This window comes from Athalia rosae, chromosome 1 (assembly GCF_917208135.1).
Source record: "Athalia rosae chromosome 1, iyAthRosa1.1, whole genome shotgun sequence".
Lineage (NCBI taxonomy): Eukaryota > Metazoa > Arthropoda > Insecta > Hymenoptera > Athaliidae > Athalia > Athalia rosae.
The window spans coordinates 26,708,069-26,726,447 of NC_064026.1; the positions used below are offsets into that span (position 1 = coordinate 26,708,069).

Sequence of the window (18,379 nt, forward strand, 5' to 3'; positions counted from 1 at the left end):
CTGATTTTTCCGTGCCAACAGCAACGGTGACATCTACCGACTATCACAAATGTTTGCTAGACTAAGCTGGTGCCACGTAATTTTTGTTCTTCAAAGTAGTGTCAAATAAGCATTTGCCAATTAATTTTTCCATGCATACGGATCGTCAGATTAGTGTAACGTAACTACGGGCGATTCATAATTATGGGATCTTCCCAGAGTGTAGAAATACCAGGAGGAGGAACCGAGGGATACCATGTCCTACGTGTAAGTGGAACAAATGTCAACTGATCTTAACCTCCTTGTATCCACCTTTTGTTAATTAAACTTTTACTTGGATATTCACCTGTATACTTTTCAGGTTCAACAAGGTTCCCCAGGAGAAAAAGCGGGTCTTGAAGCTTTCTTTGATTTTATCGTCGCCATTGGAAACACTAGACTGGTATTTTACTAATTGTTGATTCTAACTATTGTTATGGTTTCATTGCAAAGAATCTGCTAACAGTGAATAACTTGACTGATTCAAAGAAATGTTGACAAAAACTTAGTTACATCCATTTTTACAGGACCAAGACAATGACACATTAAAAGAGCTCCTTAGAGCTGGTGTTGACAGGGAGCTTCAAATAACAATTTATAGTAGCAAGACGCAGTCAGTTCGACAATCTGTCATTGTTCCTAGCATGACTTGGGGCGGTCAAGGCTTACTTGGCGTTAGTATACGATTTTGTTCTTTTGAAGGAGCCAATGAAAATGTTTGGCATATTCTTGTAAGTATAGATAACTTTCTTGTAGTAACTATGAGATAATGTTGTCGGTAATAACTTACAAGTAAATAACTTCACCGATATGACTTCTAGGAAGTGCACCCATCATCACCAGCTGAGTTAGCAGGACTTAAGTCATTTACCGATTATATCATTGGCGCTGACTCTGTACTCCATGAAAGTGAAGATTTATTCACTTTAATTGAAGCCCACGAGTCTCGGCCGCTGAAACTTTATGTTTATAATACAAATGATGATTCGTGCAGAGAGGTCACTATCACTCCCAACAATACGTGGGGTGGAGAAGGAAGGTAAATAAATTAATTAGCTTTCTTATGAAAATCGAACTTCACAAAACGATACCCAATAATGAAAATGGATTTCACTAACACTGTTATTCTATAGTTTGGGATGTGGAATTGGATATGGGTACCTTCATCGAATACCGATTAGAAGTATCCCTACACCAGCAACTACAGTTAGCACTCATGCATACATGGTAAGTATCCTTTCTTCATCCACATTTTCATCCATTAGTTCTAAAAAATACATATAATATATTACGTTACAGTAATGTAATCAAATTTACAATTTGTGAATTTATCTCCTATAGAGTAATACCAAGACACCTGTAACAACAGTGGCATCAACAAGTGTTCATATCAATGAAAATACCCCAGTTACTAATATACCACCTGGATTTGCCATTCCACCCAGCTATGTTACGGATAGTGTGACTGCTCTGACTAGTACAGCACCCACAGAATCCTCCACAACAGTGTCAAGTTCTACAATTCCATCAGCATTGCCACAGGTTGGAAATCTTCCTCGAGTAGATCATGTTTTACCTGGATCCACTACTACAGCTCATCTTTTCCCTGGACAACAAGAAGTAAATTTGACAAACAGTGAGTAGCATTTAGTAGAAAACTTATTTTTCTATTGGTGACGTCTATCTTACTGGATTACTGATTTTTCAGATACTGTACATCAAGTTAGTGAGTATCATGGCACTCCAAATATTCCTGGTATGCCAGTAAGTCCACCACCCCCACCTACAAGCATCGTGACTGTTGGTCCACAATCTGGTATCCCTAACTTTCCTCCTTCGTTACCAAATTGCAATATGCCCCTCGGCACCACAAGTGGTCCTATTCCATTCAATGTAAGTCAACCTTACGTTGTGACAACACCTATATCTTTACCCGGGATGCCATCAATTACAGTCAGTGCTACACTTCCGCAAAACCATCCATACTATTCTACTGTCCATAATCCTAATCAGTCACCTGTTGCAACACCAGGTTTGCCACCCACAACGGCCTCTGCACAATAACGAGATGATGGAATGATAGTTTACTACTTGGCATACGCTAGGAAAAATAAAAAATATGGGGGCTCAAACATAAAAAACAGTTTGTCAACAGTTGTCATTGTGCATTTAGCAACTGAGCTAACTCGATAAGGCATTCAAATACTTGACGAATGAATCTAACATATTTTTTATGAACATTATCCTCGAGTTTCAATACATCATGTATCTATACTGCTAATAGATAAAGTATATTAATTTATATATTGTAATTATGTTGTTTCAAATACCTATGATGAGTTTTATCAGCTATTGAAATACATTCATATGCCTTTTAAATGGTATATAAGTTGTAAACTTCTTGTTTGATAATTTCATCTTCTAAGATGAAGTCCCACATACTTTCATTACTTTTACAGAATTATTGACACTTTTCGACATTTTGTATCTGTGGTATAACTGCAAGCAAAACAAAAGTATAAAATTGTAACGAATTTTTCACCAAATTTCATATGAATTTCAAACAACTGACCTGTACGTCTTATCTGGTCTTATTCCCACAAAAATTGTCTCTTCAATTATCATTGAAATGAGGGTGTATTATATTTCTAGTAGTATGCATAATACTATGGTATCTACATTAAATGATATTGAAAAATGTTGGCTGTAAAATCATTCTCCTAGTCTTAACATATAAAGTTAATATTGCAGCAAGAAGTTACTAGCACAGGGCAGAAAGTCATGGGGTAAAGAGATCACAAGAATCTAATGAAAACTACCTCTCGTATATGAATTGGATCTAAAAAGAATTTATTGAAGGATAAAACAAGATAATCATCCGAGATTTCCACAAACGATTTTATTATTTGCTGATGAATGTTGTTACTATAATAACAGGCTCGTAATAGCATACAGTATGTGAATTGCAAATGAACGTATCACATGTTTGGTATGTTATCGACTGTGGAATCATAATATTAATCTATAGAATATCAACTATTTATATCAATTTCAATTATCCAGAGAAATGAGATAGTTGCCTTCTTCTAAATGATAATCTCTGTATCACCCAGTTCTTCGTCAGTGGGAAGAACTATGTTAGCAGGATTTACCAAGTTGCAATCGATATGAGGAAGGCCGAGCTCCTCTCTCCGCCGAATTTCTAGGTAGGCTTCTCGCTGAGTCCAATCTCGTAGTTGTGGGTCTGGCAAATAGCTTAATAAAAATCCTCCAAATACCATCATGACGGTGATAGTCATAAAAAGTGTATTTTTGGTAACATTTCGGTCGATGGTTTTGTCTTTGTAGTCGAACCCATAGCTCACCCAATTAGTTTTAGGTGGTGGAGCAAAAGTTATTTCCGGAATCTTCGATTCGCACTTTTTACTCGAAGAATTAATAGCACGTCTTGATATCACTGATGTCGACGCTTTTCGTAGCCCCTGAAGACTTTGAAGGCGAACGACGGCCGCCATCGTCTTACTTTCAAAATGCACCAGCTATCTCTGGGAAAAGAGGTTAGTTACGCAAAAACCCAGAAGTGACGAAGATCCATGAAGTCACGAAAAGATGTAGGATACGAAAATATACGATAAAAGCAATGCGTAATTACGTAATTTATATGAACCTCTATGACAAGTGTCGTTCCCTCTCTATTATTCCTTCAGTTATTCGTGGCAATCCAATGTGGTGATAAATTTTGGTAGAAGGTTACGAACAACGAATTCAGGTTGGTTACGAAGTTAGGTTGAGAAATGATTGAGAACGAGTAGTGTCGGTTCGTCGCCCTAAGTTTTTAAATATGGATCTTCTACCAAAATGTCACGAGGAATTCGGTCAGCAGACTTACTGGAATACATTTTTTTCTAAGCGGGGGAAAAAAGCTTTTGAATGGTATTATGAGATGGATTTCGAACCTCCAGACAGATATCCTTTGCACTGGCTTATGATAAAGTCCACTTGTATGTATGCTATTTTTCTAGGTACGGAGAGTACCCAGAGTTATGTGGACATCTACACAAATATATAAAAATAAAAGACGATGTGCTTATGATAGGCTGTGGTAATTCGAATCTGAGTATGGATTTATATGACGTTGGTTACAGGTACCTATCAATTGTGCTGAGTCTGTTAATTAATGGATGTGAGTAGTAGAAAAATTGATGTCTTTATGTTTTAGAAACATCACTAACATTGACATATCGCAAGTTGTAATCAGACAGATGATAGACTCCAACAGAACAGAGAGACCAGATATGGTGTTTCAGCAGATGGATGCTACAGCAATGAGTTATCCTAATGAAAAATTTAGCGTTGTATTAGATAAAGGGACTCTGGATGCTCTAATGACAGATGAAAGCATAGATGTTATTATGCGAGTGGAGACGCTGTTCAATGTAAGAAAGTTCAGTAATAGTGTGTATTATTTTTTCAAGAACCAGCAAGTGCTATGTCTGTTTTTCAGGAAATAACAAGAGTTTTGCGAAATGGTGGACGATACATTTGCATATCACTGCTTCAAGAACATATTCTCAAGAAGTTACTTAATTACTTCCCTAATGCAGGATTTATGTTTAGAGTAATACGGTGTTATGAAGCTGAATTGAAAACTTATGAAGAAGATGGAAATGCAATGCCTGTGTTTTTAGTTGTTGCTACAAAATTCAATGAGTTGGCTCAGTCAGTAAGTTCTTCAGATTTGGACTAATAAAAGATCAACTCATTTTTTGATGACTACTAGTTGTATTACTACTTGTTTACTATTCACAAGAGAATTGTCATGCCAATCGTTTATAATTCAAATAGGTTCTTGAAGTGGGCCTGGTGGAGGGTACTTTAGAACGTGTTTCTACAACAGATGATATTATTTCAGCTGTTAAGTCTACACAACAAATGGCAGTTATCTGCTCAAGGCTACATAGAGCCAATATAACGGATGTTGGAGAGGTCTCTTTGGACCTACACAGACCCGGTGATAAGCATCCAAGATATACGATATATGTCTTAGACCAACCATTTTCTAGAAAAAACGAGTTGTATGCAGCTTTCATAGTGCCTCAGGGAAGGTGAATTCAATCACACTAAAAACTCCCTACTTTGGAACCTTTTTAACTCACAATTATTGTATACAGAGAAACGTTATGGTTGTTTTGTACTAAAGAGGGACGTCAACAGTTATTGGAAACGACAAAGAGAAATAGATTGGCAATAGTCACCTTGCGACGAGAGCATACTTTCGAAAGCCTAGATGCCATCAAAAATGAGCTCAGCGTTAGTATTCGAAATCTAGCACCCGCAGGTGTTGATAACAACACTCAAATCCCTTACTTATCATTGGAATCTAGTGTTGGCAAACGAGAGGTCTGCCATCAAGGAAGTAGTAAATTCAGTGGAGAATTTGTCATCGAAGAAATTGAAGATGACAAAGGCTCCGTCTACAGGAGGCTCATATTTCTGAATAATCAATTCGTCATTCAAAGTGAAGCAAAACTAAAACTTGGTAATTATTAGCACACTCAGTAATTGCTTTTTCTTGACGCTAATTTTACTTACTTTCAGTCAAATCGAGAAGAGGGAAATCAAAGAAAGTCATTGACCCCGGATACCTGGCGTGTGAACATCACATTTACATGAGTGTTGGGATTTCGATCGTTAGAAATTTCAAAAAAGAACTTACTGAAATTGCTATCATTGGACTAGGTGGGGGAGGTCTTTGTACATTTTTGCGAAATTGTTTACCAGAGGTGACATAATCAAGATTCATTTAATTCACATCCCGCATATAGTTAAATAACACCCCTAATCAAAGCTTAATTTTTTACAGATCAAAATCACAGCTGTTGAGATAGATGAAACTATGCTACAAGTGGCAACTAATTATTTTGGTCTGACCCAAGACGCTAGCTTGAAGGTCGAAATTACTGACGGTTTGAAATTCATTCAAGACTCTGCTAAGCAAGGAAAAATGTTTGACGCAATTTTATTTGATGTGGATAGTAAGGATACTACTGTTGGCATGAGTTGCCCACCAAAACAATTTATTGAAATTCCTACGCTTCAGGCGGTTTCACAGTGCATAGGAGACACTGGGCTTTTTATTTTAAATTTAGTGTGCCGCGATGAAGAACTAAGACGTGAAACTATAGGCACTCTGAAATCAACTTTCCCATATGTTTATTCTTACAATCTGGAGAGCGATGTGAACGAAGTTATTTTTTGTACAACTGAGAAGCTAGGAAGGCAAGTTGAATGGAAGTTAGTTTTCAAGTCAGCCGCGAATATTCTTAATAATCATGTACGATCCAGAAAATTGCAGAATGCTGATATTGTTGATGTTTCAAATTTACTTGACCGTCTGACTGTAGAACTGTAAACTATACCAGTATACTATACCATAGTTATGTGTTGTTCATAAATAAGTCTCCACGTCGAAATATACATATGTATACGTGATTATTTAGAGGTATCCTTCGTCTTTTACATTCTAAAAATCAGTATTGTCTTCTGCCTCTTCATTACGTGAATCAAAATTAATAAACAAATAGCTTTAGTTTACACTTTATAATCATTTCAATATTTTTGGGAATGTTCACAATCAGCTTAATACATACATAATACATCAACTACTTTCAATTGAGAATGCACGATATAAAACTCACTCAATGTAATCAACTCAATCGTAAGATTACAATCAATTTAAAAATATTGACCATTCTCATTTATCCTGCATGCAATTTCTCCATTGATGTTTACGATCGACAGTATGCACCACTGACATTGTGAAATATATCTCTATTTCAGTGGTATTCACCTTTGAACCGCATTTGTGAAACGAATTCCTCAATGGACGATTAGCACCGCCCATCAACGAATCCTGTATTCGTTAAATCTGTTTTTTCCCGCGACTGGTTGACTAGCCTGTCAAACGCTCCGCCCCTTAGATGCTTATCTCAGCGAATTTTGAAGTACTTTTCGTTTATTGGTAGTCTGAAATTATGAATACTTTTTATCTCCATTCCACAAGCTCTTTAGAGTTTATTTTTCATTCACTTAGATTCTCTAACGAACATTAAAAGTGTAATGAGAAAATTAAACTGTATAACTATATGATAATTGACTGAACGAGATTTATTACATACAGGTGAATACAAAATGGTACAAAAATACAATATTATATCATGTATAATTAAACATTTATATGATGTTATTTTTTCCTTCACTCTTCTTTTTCTTTCTTTTTGCTTTTGCAACAAGTTCATGTAGTATAGATAATTATGATGAGTTATATTCGCGGAGCTTTTGTGCGGGATCATGTATACGGGCATATGTATGTCAGGTGGTCTTGATCTATGATAATTCCACAATGCGTTTTCATAATTATAGTACATATAATAATTTCTGGCATGATCTTCGTATTTAACCTAAGGCACTTTTTTCTGTGTGAAAAATCATATGCTGCCATGGTGATATTTCAATTATAGTTCGGTCAACGCGATCTTGTGTCATAATAGAAATTTCTGACTATCGTTCATAAGCTACAATGACCTCTAAATGGCAAATACTATACAGCTGGCTTTATGCCCCAGAGAATCCTCAACCGTAGAATTTAGGTAAGTGTATTTTACCTATAGATGTATGATTCCTTATAAATCATAAAGGTATAAATGCTTCAATCCACAAATTATTATCCACTAATATTTAACTGGGAAATCTTTTTCGTTTGAATATATATATATATATATATATATATGTGTATGTAAATCTAGTAATATTGCTCAATATTCAGTTCGCAAGTAAGTCTAATTGATATACGTATGTATCCATATAATTTGATCATTTAATTTTGAAAACTCACTCGAAACAATTGATTTAAAATCATAATTCACGCTACACGCTTACTTTTTTATCGGTTTTCAATTTCCTTATTTCATTTATAGCGATTACATACCTATATGCTAGAATATCGCGATTATTGAATAGCAATTAGCAACCACATTCTTAGTAGATTCAAAATATATGAGCAATAATAAAACTTTATTCATTCAGTTTGCTGTTTTTCCTGTCAATTTCAAATATGGTCATGAAAGTCGTAATCTTATTTTATATGGACTATTTATATCTATCTCCTTTTTTTAAGTGAATAAAAACAAGCTTCAATCACCTAAAGGTACGTGTAATATTACTTACGGATTTCATGTACTTAAAGAATTTTATTTTATTTCCAACACAACTCAAAGGAAACACAAAATTTATTCACCTACAGTTAGAGTTACCATCTAGTTATTTTCCTTCTTTTTTTCTCTCTCTCAATTATATACTAAAGTATAGAAAAATAGAAAGATATTATCTAGGAGGTAGGCTTAGCTCGAACGGAAGACCATCGTGAACTCTTTAGACCGATTGCTGTAGTTAATGTTTGAAACAAAAGGAACATTTACTTCTGCCTGCTTTTTAATTATGCTGTTGGATTGAAAGCGAGCGATTCACAATTATTATTGCAATTTCGTTTTCTAGACGTTAAAATGATTCATATAGAAAAATCCACTCTGAATTCTGCGTTAAAACCTTTATCGAAGTAAATAATTAATTTTTGCTCTAATGCAAATTGTTGATCATACGCCTGGGAATTATTTAATCCCAATTATTGATTTATTCGCCAAGCTCGATGCAGTTTATGAATAGTACCATCGCATTCACAAAAATCTTATTTCAAAAATTACAGAAATCCTGAATCTACATGTTATAAAATCGGTTTGCAAGGTTTTGACTCAATTCTTTTCGTTTCTTAATAAAAACAGCAACACATGTTCAGGTTTTGAATTATTCTAAATGCACACGGTTCATAAAGTATTGGTACATGTATGTTTTGATTACACTTATGACTTCAAATGAGATATTTTGATTCTTTTCGATTATTATTCTTACTAGTTTCGTTAGTGTTCCATTGTTATCATTATTATCATTATCAATCGTATTATTATTGTTGTTATCGTTACCGCTAGTTGTATCGAACATATTTATGAACTTACTCTAATTGTATATGTATACTCAATTTTTTTCTTTTTGTATGATTCAACGAGTTTTTTGTCTTTTTTTCTCCAAGCGAACGGCTAAAATCCTCAAACATAAATAAGCTAACGAAAATTAGTGTTCTCACTTACTTCTGCTGTACTGCAATGACTGGTAATGTTTGCATACCACTAGCACCACCGGTGCTCGTATCGATTTTCATAAAATTATTCTTCAGATCATTGCTGCTTGCTAGTAACAGTATTGTACCTTCTTTTCCATTTTGAACGAGGTTAAAAGATTTTGGCTGTCCATTTCCGTTATTTTGTACTTCCAGTTGTTCAGGATCTCGTTGCAACTTTATTCTCTGGGTTAACAAATTTACGAAATCTTTATTTTGTATTATTATATTATTCGATTGATTCGTTTGCAAGAAAATACGTGGCACGTTATTGGGTGCTACACCTGATTCTGATTCATAAATTGTCGTCGGATATTGAACGATATGTTCCACGGCCACGTTTGCTCGTGGAGTCAGATTATTACTTGCAGGAGATTGTTCTTGCAAAAGAAAGTGGTTCGAGTATTCCGTTTTTGGTATTCCCTCGACTCTTAGACGTTGTTCATTATCTAAAAGACAGCTATTCCGATTATTCAGATCAGTCACGTTGTCTTCGACATTTGTGAAATCCATTTCTGCTTTTAGATTACTGTCAATTGGAACTTTGCTTTGTTGATCCATCGGTCGATTGATCTCTTCTGACTGAAGAGAGCCCTCCATATTAATGTTTTGCGAGTTGTCGCAATCTTCTGTAATCTGCATATTGTCATATTGTTCGATATTCAATTCTGTATCTTGAGTTATTTGGACCGATTCCTCATACTCAATCTCGTTGTCTATGCTTAAATTATCCTCAAAATAATCGATATTCGTCTGTTCTTGTACGTTTTCTAAGTCATAATTATTCTCTTCATCTTGTGATACTTCCACTGTCTCTTTGTACATTGTGGCATCTTCTTGTGCTCCTTTGATGTCACAGCAATCAATATACTCAATAGGACTAAATTTTTTGCTACTCAAATTTTCATCATACAAAATTTCTTCTTGTGTATCCAAGTTTTCGTTGAATGTAGTTGCTCTGCTTTTTGAATATTGCATATTACTTATATCATTACCTTCACGAATATCCATGCTAATGCAGCCATCACCTACAGTTTCATCGTCTTCATTCTTGACTTCGTTGTAATCCAAGTCTTCCACCTCATTGCCGACATTCTCAAACCCACAATTTTCTACAGCTATATCAGTCTTGGTGTGATCAGTCTTCTTTTCTTGAAAATATTCATAATCTCTGTAATCTTCAGCTTTGCTCTCATCGTCTTCTGTTACATTTTCATTGTTCCATAATTCATTGACGCTATGGTCTCCATCATCTTTGCTCAACATTTGATAATTTTCTCTAAGTTCTTCACTAATCCCGTTCTCACCCTGGACATTACATTCCGGGTACTGAAATTGCATAATTGCCTCTGGTGCAGTTACATCTTCGTCCATCATACTTTCAGTATAATTGGTCTCAGACCGTCGCTTAGGATTGGTACGAACTTTCTGGAAATCTTCTTCTGAAAGATGCAGCAATTCACCAGTTGTTGTTAAAACTTTGCCATGTCGTGTCTTCAAATGACGTTTATACGTGTTCCGTGTCTTGAACCTGATTTTTCGAAATAACAGAATGAATTTTGATCAGTTGAAATTACAGATTTTTAAAACAGAGGGACATTAGTGACCATTTATATGTAAACGACTATTTCTACCTTTGTCCGCAGTCTTCACAGCCAAATGGTGCTTCCCCAGTATGCCGCCTCCTATGTTCTCTGAAGTGAGATGGATGTCTAAACTTTTTTCCACAATCCGCACATGTAAATCGTGTTTGATTCTGATGAATTAACATATGATATTTGAGACTGTGTCTTCGTGTGAAGACCGCCCTGCATATACGACATTCGTAAGGTTTGATGCCAGCGTGGCTTCGATAATGAGAAACAAGTGTTGTTGGGGCAGTGAAACTACGGGGAGGATCGCAAATACGACACTGTAAGTTTCCTCCACCTGGATTTCCCTTGCGTTTTATATGGTCTATCAGAGCCAGAGCCATTTCTCTTTCCTCTTTACTCGTCCCTATGAACTTTGCCTTTCCTTTTGGTTTCGCAGTCACTGACGTCTCCATATTTTTAGCATACACGTCTTCTGACCAAGTTACAGAGTCTGAAAGAGTTGAAAGGTTTAGATTAGAACTAATCTAAAAAAGGTGTAGAATTGTCAATATCACTGGAATACACATTCAAATACGAGAATACAATACACTTGTATAGTTACTATAATATTTGTACAATTTTTTTTAGGGGAACTATTAAATCTATCCGCCTAGACGGATCAAGATACCTAACCTCCTTCCCACACAATATCACTAAAATTGCGTCAGATAAAAACTAAATACCAGGAGAAGATGTGTATAAAATCTTATAGTCGAAATTCCGAATACTCGCTAAAACCAGAGAACAGGATACATTTTACAGTTAATCACTGATTGATAATGATCAAGAAATGTGTTAGGTGAGAACAATTTTAGATAAATTAAATAAGATAAAAGTAAGGCCAGAATTCAGTAGATAAAGTTTTTATCATACCTGGTAAATAGATTGTTTCCGTATCATTCTGTTCAGCGTGGACAGAAATATCTTGAGCTATGTAAGGCAGCTCTTTCATGTGAACTCCGTCACTTTCAACCACCATTAGCATAATCTAAAAATAAATGGTTTTGTGTTACATAATAAAAAGAAAACTTAACGGCAGGTTGGTAATTCGAACAATTCATTATTGTAGGAAGTTGGTTGCTCTGAACTCTCATTATCCTTTTCAACTTAGTTTAACGGCTAAGTAATTTTACTGAAATGAATGTAACTCTGTCGATTTCCCACTGGAAACGTCAATATTCCATTGTTCATTTGGAAAACAGTATAATTGTGTACAGGTACTACATCCATTTGTCAAATAATTTAAAGACACATTCAAAAGGATTAATGAATGAAATAACTGCAGCTTTTTCATTCATCTTTACAAGTCTCTATTACATTGGTGAAGACAATATACGTACATTTTCTTCCATGGCTTCATTGACCATTATTTCACTCAGATCCCGGGTGGCTTTTTCATTAGTGTTCTCTAATTTAACCTGTTCAAAATAACTGTGATCCCCTAGAACCTGGAATTCTATTCCGTCAGGATCTTTTTTTATTTCTAATACACGTGCCTCTGTGTGTAGTTGACCTAAAGTTTTTTGCTTTTCGAATTCCGTAAAGCTCATTTCATTTGAGAGTATTTTGCGAAGATAGTTCGTTGACTTTCCAAATTTCGTATCCTTGTTCTCCTTGTTCAATGTCTCTGCTGGTTTTTTTTGCGGTGGGACTTTCGGTTTTTTAGATACAGGATTTGCCTTTGGGCTTCGATGTTTTACAGCTACTGCTGTGAATGTAGAATCTGAAAACCATTGATCATTAATATCTGACGCTGGTTTTTATGCTGTTCAAACTGGTATCAATAGAAAAAAGTTAAAACTCACAAGCTGCTTCATCTCTCTTGAGAAAATCCAAGTGATCAGCCAAGTGTGCCTTGATTGACATTCTGGCTCTCCCCTCGCTAGCAAAGCTGGTGTATCTCTGTCCACATCCAGGTACAAGAGCGCAAGTGTAAGAATACTGTCTCTTCAACTCATCACTAGTGAAAACAGAGAACTGTTTTACCAGTTGAGTTGCTGGCATGGATAATAACTGGGAAGATGTAAAAGACGGTTCTTGACATTTTTTTTTAACAGAATCTCCCTTGGCCTGAGATTTCATCGGCTGTGCCGATTCCGTTTTTTTTTTCTCTGAATGCAATGTCTGCGACGCAACTTCTGCCAACATATCCAGCAGTGCGCCGGGACTGTCCCTTCCCACACCATCTATTACATGGAACAGGCGAGAAAAAAAATTATTTCAAAATTATTTCTTGGAGTTATACTTGAAAAAAAATATAACGAAAGATCTCCCTATATGTAACAATATCAAGACATTGAACTGATTTAATGTTGTGATTCGTATGTGTTCTGTCGCCAAAGATCGAGGTATCGTTTCATAGAATGACAACGATTAAAATGTCTGTTAAAAAATAAAGATAAGGGACTCCAAATCGAAAATCAACACTGCTCATTTCTCAGAGATACAGAACGAGTCCCCAGAGATAAAGTCATATTAAAATGTGAATAAAGAAGCAGAATAAAGTGTTGAACAAGAAAAAGGAATTGAATTTGTTTATAGCAAGATATTCCCTGCCCTGCTCTAAAGGGTCCACGATCACCATCTATGGAGTCATATTTACACATGAGATAATTTTCACACCCTTACATAGGCCTACCTTACAAAAAAATTTCACAGTTTCATTGACCTTTCGTTCACTTTGCAAGCAGAGCAATATATTGAGTTATCGGTCAGTACTTGGGCATTAAGTTTAGATATAGATACGAATAAAAATAAGCAAAACATTTTAAGGTAATCCACTTGTTGCTGGTGTGGCATTTTGGCGCCATTTGCCCGCTTTCTACAATAATTATAATTTCCTAACGGTACAACATATCCAGTAAAAAGGACTTCTTTATCTTCCCATTTATAACGGAGAAGCATCAGATAATAATATTAATGTCGTACAAAAAAGTGGAAAATAATTACACATCGGAAATGAGTCGGCATGCATACGTGAGAAACGTCAAAATAAACTTCAGTCTCGTTTGCGTCTGACTTCTGAGGAGATTGTCAATGACGTCACGAACAACGAATTTTACTTGTCAAATGACAATCGGGAACCGTCAGGACTTGACAACGCCCTCGGTTTTTCGTAAAATGTAGCTAATCAAATGACGTTTTGTCCACTGGTAATATAATGAATATCAGCAATCGTATATTTCCATATTATTTCGTCCAGATATTCAATTATCGAAACTGACGCGAACAATAAATACAACAGTTGGGGACACAGCGGCGTCAAACTAGCAGACGCCATGAGGACGCGCAGCAGACGGTTTTTGAAGCTTGTTTTCATCCCACATTATTAAAAATTTCAACCCGTTTTCGCAGATATTTTAGAATCTGAACATTGCTTATTTATAGTAGATTGGATAGCAACTTACGGTCCGTTCCGTTGTAATAATTGTAGACTTGTTTCAAGCTTGTTTTTGTATTCATCGTGGCGTTCACTTTCGCGGCGTATCCGCATTCCACTGCCTTCTGGGGTCGGCTGTCTCTTTGGTTTTCAACTACTTTCAGATTTGCCAGACTGACAACATTACAAATACAACAATCATGCTTGCAACAATCCCTAGGCTCATTCTCTTCAACCTCTGTCCAACTTCATATCAAACGAGTCGTCCTCTCGTAATTAATTACAATTGGTTTACCTAGAAAAATTAACCTTTCGACCGATCGCTGAAGTACGTGCTCTTACCCGAATGAATATATAATCATTTATGTCAATGAGTGGACGTATAAATTTAAGTGAATGTAATCTTGTCGATGAAACTCTGATTGAAAATTCCATTTGCAATGAAGTTGTATTTATTAACCTCGAATCAATGATAATCAAGGTTCCACAAATTAGGACTTCAATTAATTCTGATCTCGTTACTCCAGATAAGTGAAAATGAGGCTCACATCAAGCTTATGTCGGCAGCATATACAGCGAATGTTTAAAAAGCATTGGCATGTTCAACGCAACCGGAGAGTAGCGGATACTAGGATGGAAGATGTCCTCATAGCCAAAAATTTGCGAGTTATTGATCCAAAAGAACTCTTTATCAAACCTAAAACGCGTTTAGAGTGAGCACAAAAATAAATTCCTAGTTTACCATTTGCAAAATTGGCCTAATTCTGTGTTTTCATTTTCATTTAGTATATCAATTGAACCGTTGGTTCCAAAACCACATCCCGTCAACAATAGTCATCCAGATTGGCAAGACACACCTTGCCTTAGTTATCGAGATGACAATGTTTTGCTAGAAGGTGAAAATCAGGCTATGGTACTAACAAAGACTGTCTTGATTGCTAATGAACTTCCTGAGACGGTCAATAATTTGATGATTGATCACAATGAACAAGTAAACAAGCTCGTTCTGAGGTAAGTAAGGATGACACAATTCTCAACTTGCTTCATAATTAATCTTTTCATTGAAAAATTCACGATCTATTGGATCTGCATAAGTGATATGGTGTGTGACACAATTTCAGAGCATTACATACTTCCCATATATTCGATGCTCATCAAGAACTTTTGCCCAAACGAAAAGATCCTGCAAGACCAGCATGGGTATTTCCTCGTGAATACGGAATAACTGATTTGAGAAGGACGTAAGTGCATGCATGATTGAATTACTGATAACAAGTTGGATAGAGTTATGATTTAAATTGTTTTGTTTCCAGACGGTACATATCGCAAAACTTATTCCAACTTTGTGAATCCTTAAGCGGTCCGCAAGTAGCTTTTGAACGAAATTTGATTCATAATGGGATTGTCAAAGTTCCAATTGGTATGTATTTAAAAGAACTCATGTGACCTGAAACATTACACACCATTGATTCATTTCCTTTAGAGAAAGATGGGAATTTACTTCAGTTTACTCTAAGAGCTGATTTACTGTTGGCTTCTACAAGTCCCTTGAAAGCAATAGGAAGCAAAGAAGATGGAAACCACATTAATTTGCCTGATCTTTACCCTATTGATTCAACGATAACCCTGAAGCCTGAAAATGTCTACAAGCTTCAAAATCTGTATCGTAAGTACCATGGTAACTAATTTACTATCACATTGTTGCAATTCACAACAATGTTTTGTATGTCATCCTTTTCCTATATTATATTTTACAGCACTTGACAAAAAGTCTCAATGGATGAATGCACACACAATATTCATTTACTATGATCCATCAGAAGTGAAGAACTTATATGAAACACCAGTAACTGAAACACAAATTTTCGGTCGCTCGTTACTCAAGTCATTTGCTGTGGCAGCATCATACGCGAGGCAACGCTTTGGGGATGAGATTGTCAGTTTGCCAGAACCTGTCGTTATACAGTGCATTCACTCTGATGGAAAATTCTTCCACTTTTCGGTTTTCCAACTGAATACATTAGACCTGAATGGCTCTGACGGTGAGAAGAATTTATGGTGGTCTAGTCCGAAAATTCTACTATTTGAAAGAGCTGGATATGATGTTGGTAAACCAATAATAGAGAAGTACAATCCTGAAGTCTTCAAAAGAATATTTGCATTTTACAGTAACAATTAATTTAATTTTAACTCTTCATATGTCTTAAGTCTGTATATAATTGTCATATCACATGATACAAATATAGCAATAGCTGAGAATGAAATGAATTTTTATCCAAGTAACACTTTGATCCACATTTATAACAAATAAACATTTTCTGTTTTGATGACTATCAAGCAGCGTGTGATGATTGTCTAACAAAAACAAGTTATCTTCACACAAAACTTACATTAAAGCTCACTGTCAAACTGGAAAACACAGAGTAAGGATGAAATAGGAAATATTCAGTGTCTAAAGAATTTGAGATACACAACGGCGGTAAGAATTCCAAGTTCAAGGAGGATAATTAAAATCAAAATAAACTTATTGGTCAACACTCTCCTGGTCATAGCCCGAAGAATTCTTTGTGTTCTGGTCAGCTCTTGATCTGTTTGTGATAAGCGTCTCTTGGCTCTTAGCAATGTCTCTCGCTGTTCTCCCAAGTCTGCTATTACTTCTGTTCCAATTTGTTCAGTATCGACTGCTATTCGCTGAGATCGTATTACTGACGATCCTGAGCGCTCTAGAGTAGCTCGACTATCCAACAGCGTTCGCCGATGTTCAGAGTCCCAATCAATAGCTGAGTTCATGTTTCTTTGTTTTTCTCAAAAGACTTTGTGAATGCTTTACCAACTAAACGAAAATTTATAACTCAGTTCACTTAAACAATATTTAATCGTAAATTCAATATTCAGACTGCATCATTATCTCCAAAAACTCAGCTTCGTCAACTGCAATCATGAGCAAAATAGGCCAAAATTAACGTAATACTACAAGTTATGTGAATCTCAAAGTGATAGAAATGGGGTGGTGAAAATTATTTACTCAATCCGTCAAGATCAATATCAAACTCTTCAATCATAGAACGCATCTCATCATCCGATAATCCGCTTTGAGTTCTTCGATTAATATCTTGTAAGTTTTCTAGGGATATTTTACAAGATTCTGAATTGGCCGTAAAGAGTTTAAACGCATATTTAAATTCGTCTATAGGATTTCTCTTCCTAATTTTATCTGATACTGTAAACGTTCCAAGACATGAAATGATATGTCAGAATCAGTGACAAATTGCTCAACGTACTAACGTAGTAGAAATCCTCGTAACCGATTTTATTCCCATGAGGTGGATCATATGTTCGCATGATAGACAGTATCTGTGCTTTCTTTGCTTCGAATCCCAAAGCTCGTGTGGCTGCTTTCATTTCATGATAATCAAGAAACCCGTCTTTATCAGTATCCAGTAAATCAAAAGCTTCCTTAATAATCATTTTTTCATCCTCTGAGAGCTGACGAATCTTTTGCACTGTCCCTAACGCGTTCTAAATTATATCAATCATATGAATACTATTCTAAACTCGATCGATTAAGCGATAACATGGTTTGTATGAATGATTGAATTTTCCATTACAATGATATGCAAACATCCTTTTTAGATAAAATAATCAGATATTTAAGAGGAAAAAATCTGTGACTAATCATCCACGGACAAATTTGTTTTTCTTACGAGTAAAAAAGTAGACTCACCATTTATATTATTAAACACTTTATTCGAAGATATAAACTTTTTGCGATAATATTTCTGACGTTTTCACCTTGACGTTTGTCGAACAGGTTATGCCTGAAATACGGAACTAGGGAACAATTGCCTTGAGTCCACTCCGTCGTTCCTACTTTTTGAAACAATTGGCCAACGACTTGTGATCTGTCATTGCCACTAGATTTGACATCCAAACCATGGAGTTATGGCCCAGAAATAAAAGATTAATTCGTCCATTCTCACGTAAAATTCTCTTGGATAAATATGATAGATATCACTGCGTCTGATACACTGTCTTATATTATTTCGGATCGAATTGATGAGATGTTTTATCCAGATACATAGCTCTCCTGCCAAGAAATTACTTATAGGGTTGCTGTGT

At 35.7% G+C, this 18,379-nt stretch overlaps 7 protein-coding genes across 12 annotated transcripts; 3 read left to right on the forward strand and 4 right to left on the reverse strand.

The window, feature by feature from the left end:
* Nucleotides 1-43: 43 nt before the first annotated feature.
* On the forward strand, nt 44-2,717 carry LOC105683403 (Golgi reassembly-stacking protein 2). The gene is made up of 7 exons (XM_012395960.3): nt 44-246; nt 341-421; nt 546-749; nt 840-1,057; nt 1,152-1,245; nt 1,360-1,654; nt 1,727-2,717. Exons 1-7 carry the CDS (start codon nt 184-186, stop codon nt 2,080-2,082), a joined length of 1,311 nt encoding a protein of 436 aa, XP_012251383.1. The 5' UTR covers nt 44-183; the 3' UTR covers nt 2,083-2,717.
* Nucleotides 2,718-2,902: 185 nt separating this feature from the next.
* Nucleotides 2,903-3,700, reverse strand: LOC105683404 (NADH dehydrogenase [ubiquinone] 1 beta subcomplex subunit 11, mitochondrial). The gene is made up of 2 exons (XM_012395961.3): nt 3,686-3,700; nt 2,903-3,563 (listed from the first exon to the last, which is right to left on the reverse strand). Exon 2 carries the CDS (start codon nt 3,531-3,533, stop codon nt 3,105-3,107), a length of 429 nt encoding a protein of 142 aa, XP_012251384.2. The 5' UTR covers nt 3,534-3,563; nt 3,686-3,700; the 3' UTR covers nt 2,903-3,104.
* Nucleotides 3,701-3,724: 24 nt separating this feature from the next.
* LOC105683400 (eEF1A lysine and N-terminal methyltransferase homolog) lies at nt 3,725-6,513 on the forward strand. The gene is made up of 8 exons (XM_012395955.3): nt 3,725-3,951; nt 4,041-4,163; nt 4,238-4,454; nt 4,523-4,741; nt 4,864-5,123; nt 5,190-5,557; nt 5,617-5,801; nt 5,882-6,513. The coding sequence occupies exons 1-8, from the start codon at nt 3,860-3,862 to the stop codon at nt 6,428-6,430; spliced, it is 2,013 nt and encodes a 670-aa protein (XP_012251378.2). The 5' UTR covers nt 3,725-3,859; the 3' UTR covers nt 6,431-6,513.
* A 654-nt stretch (nt 6,514-7,167) lies between these two features.
* LOC105683399 lies at nt 7,168-14,497 on the reverse strand. 3 transcript variants are annotated; one of them, XM_012395954.4, is made up of 6 exons: nt 14,289-14,497; nt 12,687-13,067; nt 12,222-12,604; nt 11,755-11,869; nt 10,882-11,332; nt 7,168-10,778 (listed from the first exon to the last, which is right to left on the reverse strand). In XM_012395954.4, exons 1-6 carry the CDS (start codon nt 14,341-14,343, stop codon nt 9,215-9,217), a joined length of 2,949 nt encoding a protein of 982 aa, XP_012251377.2. In that variant the 5' UTR covers nt 14,344-14,497; the 3' UTR covers nt 7,168-9,214. The 3 variants fall into 3 exon arrangements, with proteins under 3 accessions (XP_012251377.2, XP_020706558.2, XP_020706559.2); XM_020850899.2 differs by lacking the exon at nt 14,289-14,497 and adding an exon at nt 13,831-14,211; XM_020850900.2 differs by lacking the exon at nt 14,289-14,497 and adding an exon at nt 13,520-13,779.
* Nucleotides 14,481-16,524, forward strand: LOC105683388 (39S ribosomal protein L37, mitochondrial). 3 transcript variants are annotated; one of them, XM_012395934.3, is made up of 7 exons: nt 14,481-14,588; nt 14,788-14,973; nt 15,047-15,271; nt 15,382-15,501; nt 15,574-15,680; nt 15,744-15,926; nt 16,018-16,524. In XM_012395934.3, exons 2-7 carry the CDS (start codon nt 14,798-14,800, stop codon nt 16,437-16,439), a joined length of 1,233 nt encoding a protein of 410 aa, XP_012251357.2. In that variant the 5' UTR covers nt 14,481-14,588; nt 14,788-14,797; the 3' UTR covers nt 16,440-16,524. The 3 variants fall into 3 exon arrangements, with proteins under 3 accessions (XP_012251357.2, XP_012251358.2, XP_020706562.2); XM_012395935.3 differs by having other exon boundaries at nt 14,564-14,705; XM_020850903.2 differs by having other exon boundaries at nt 14,588-14,708.
* Nucleotides 16,399-18,117, reverse strand: LOC105683390 (vesicle transport through interaction with t-SNAREs homolog 1B). Of its 2 annotated transcripts, none has more exons than XM_012395937.2 (2): nt 17,985-18,117; nt 16,399-17,191 (listed from the first exon to the last, which is right to left on the reverse strand). In XM_012395937.2, exon 2 carries the CDS (start codon nt 17,048-17,050, stop codon nt 16,706-16,708), a length of 345 nt encoding a protein of 114 aa, XP_012251360.1. In that variant the 5' UTR covers nt 17,051-17,191; nt 17,985-18,117; the 3' UTR covers nt 16,399-16,705. The 2 variants fall into 2 exon arrangements, with proteins under 2 accessions (XP_012251360.1, XP_048516115.1); XM_048660158.1 differs by lacking the exon at nt 17,985-18,117 and adding an exon at nt 17,286-17,529.
* LOC125499690 (centrin-3-like) lies at nt 17,145-17,662 on the reverse strand. The gene is made up of 3 exons (XM_048660109.1): nt 17,542-17,662; nt 17,286-17,480; nt 17,145-17,191 (listed from the first exon to the last, which is right to left on the reverse strand). The coding sequence occupies exons 1-3, from the start codon at nt 17,660-17,662 to the stop codon at nt 17,145-17,147; spliced, it is 363 nt and encodes a 120-aa protein (XP_048516066.1).
* Nucleotides 18,118-18,379: the final 262 nt, after the last annotated feature.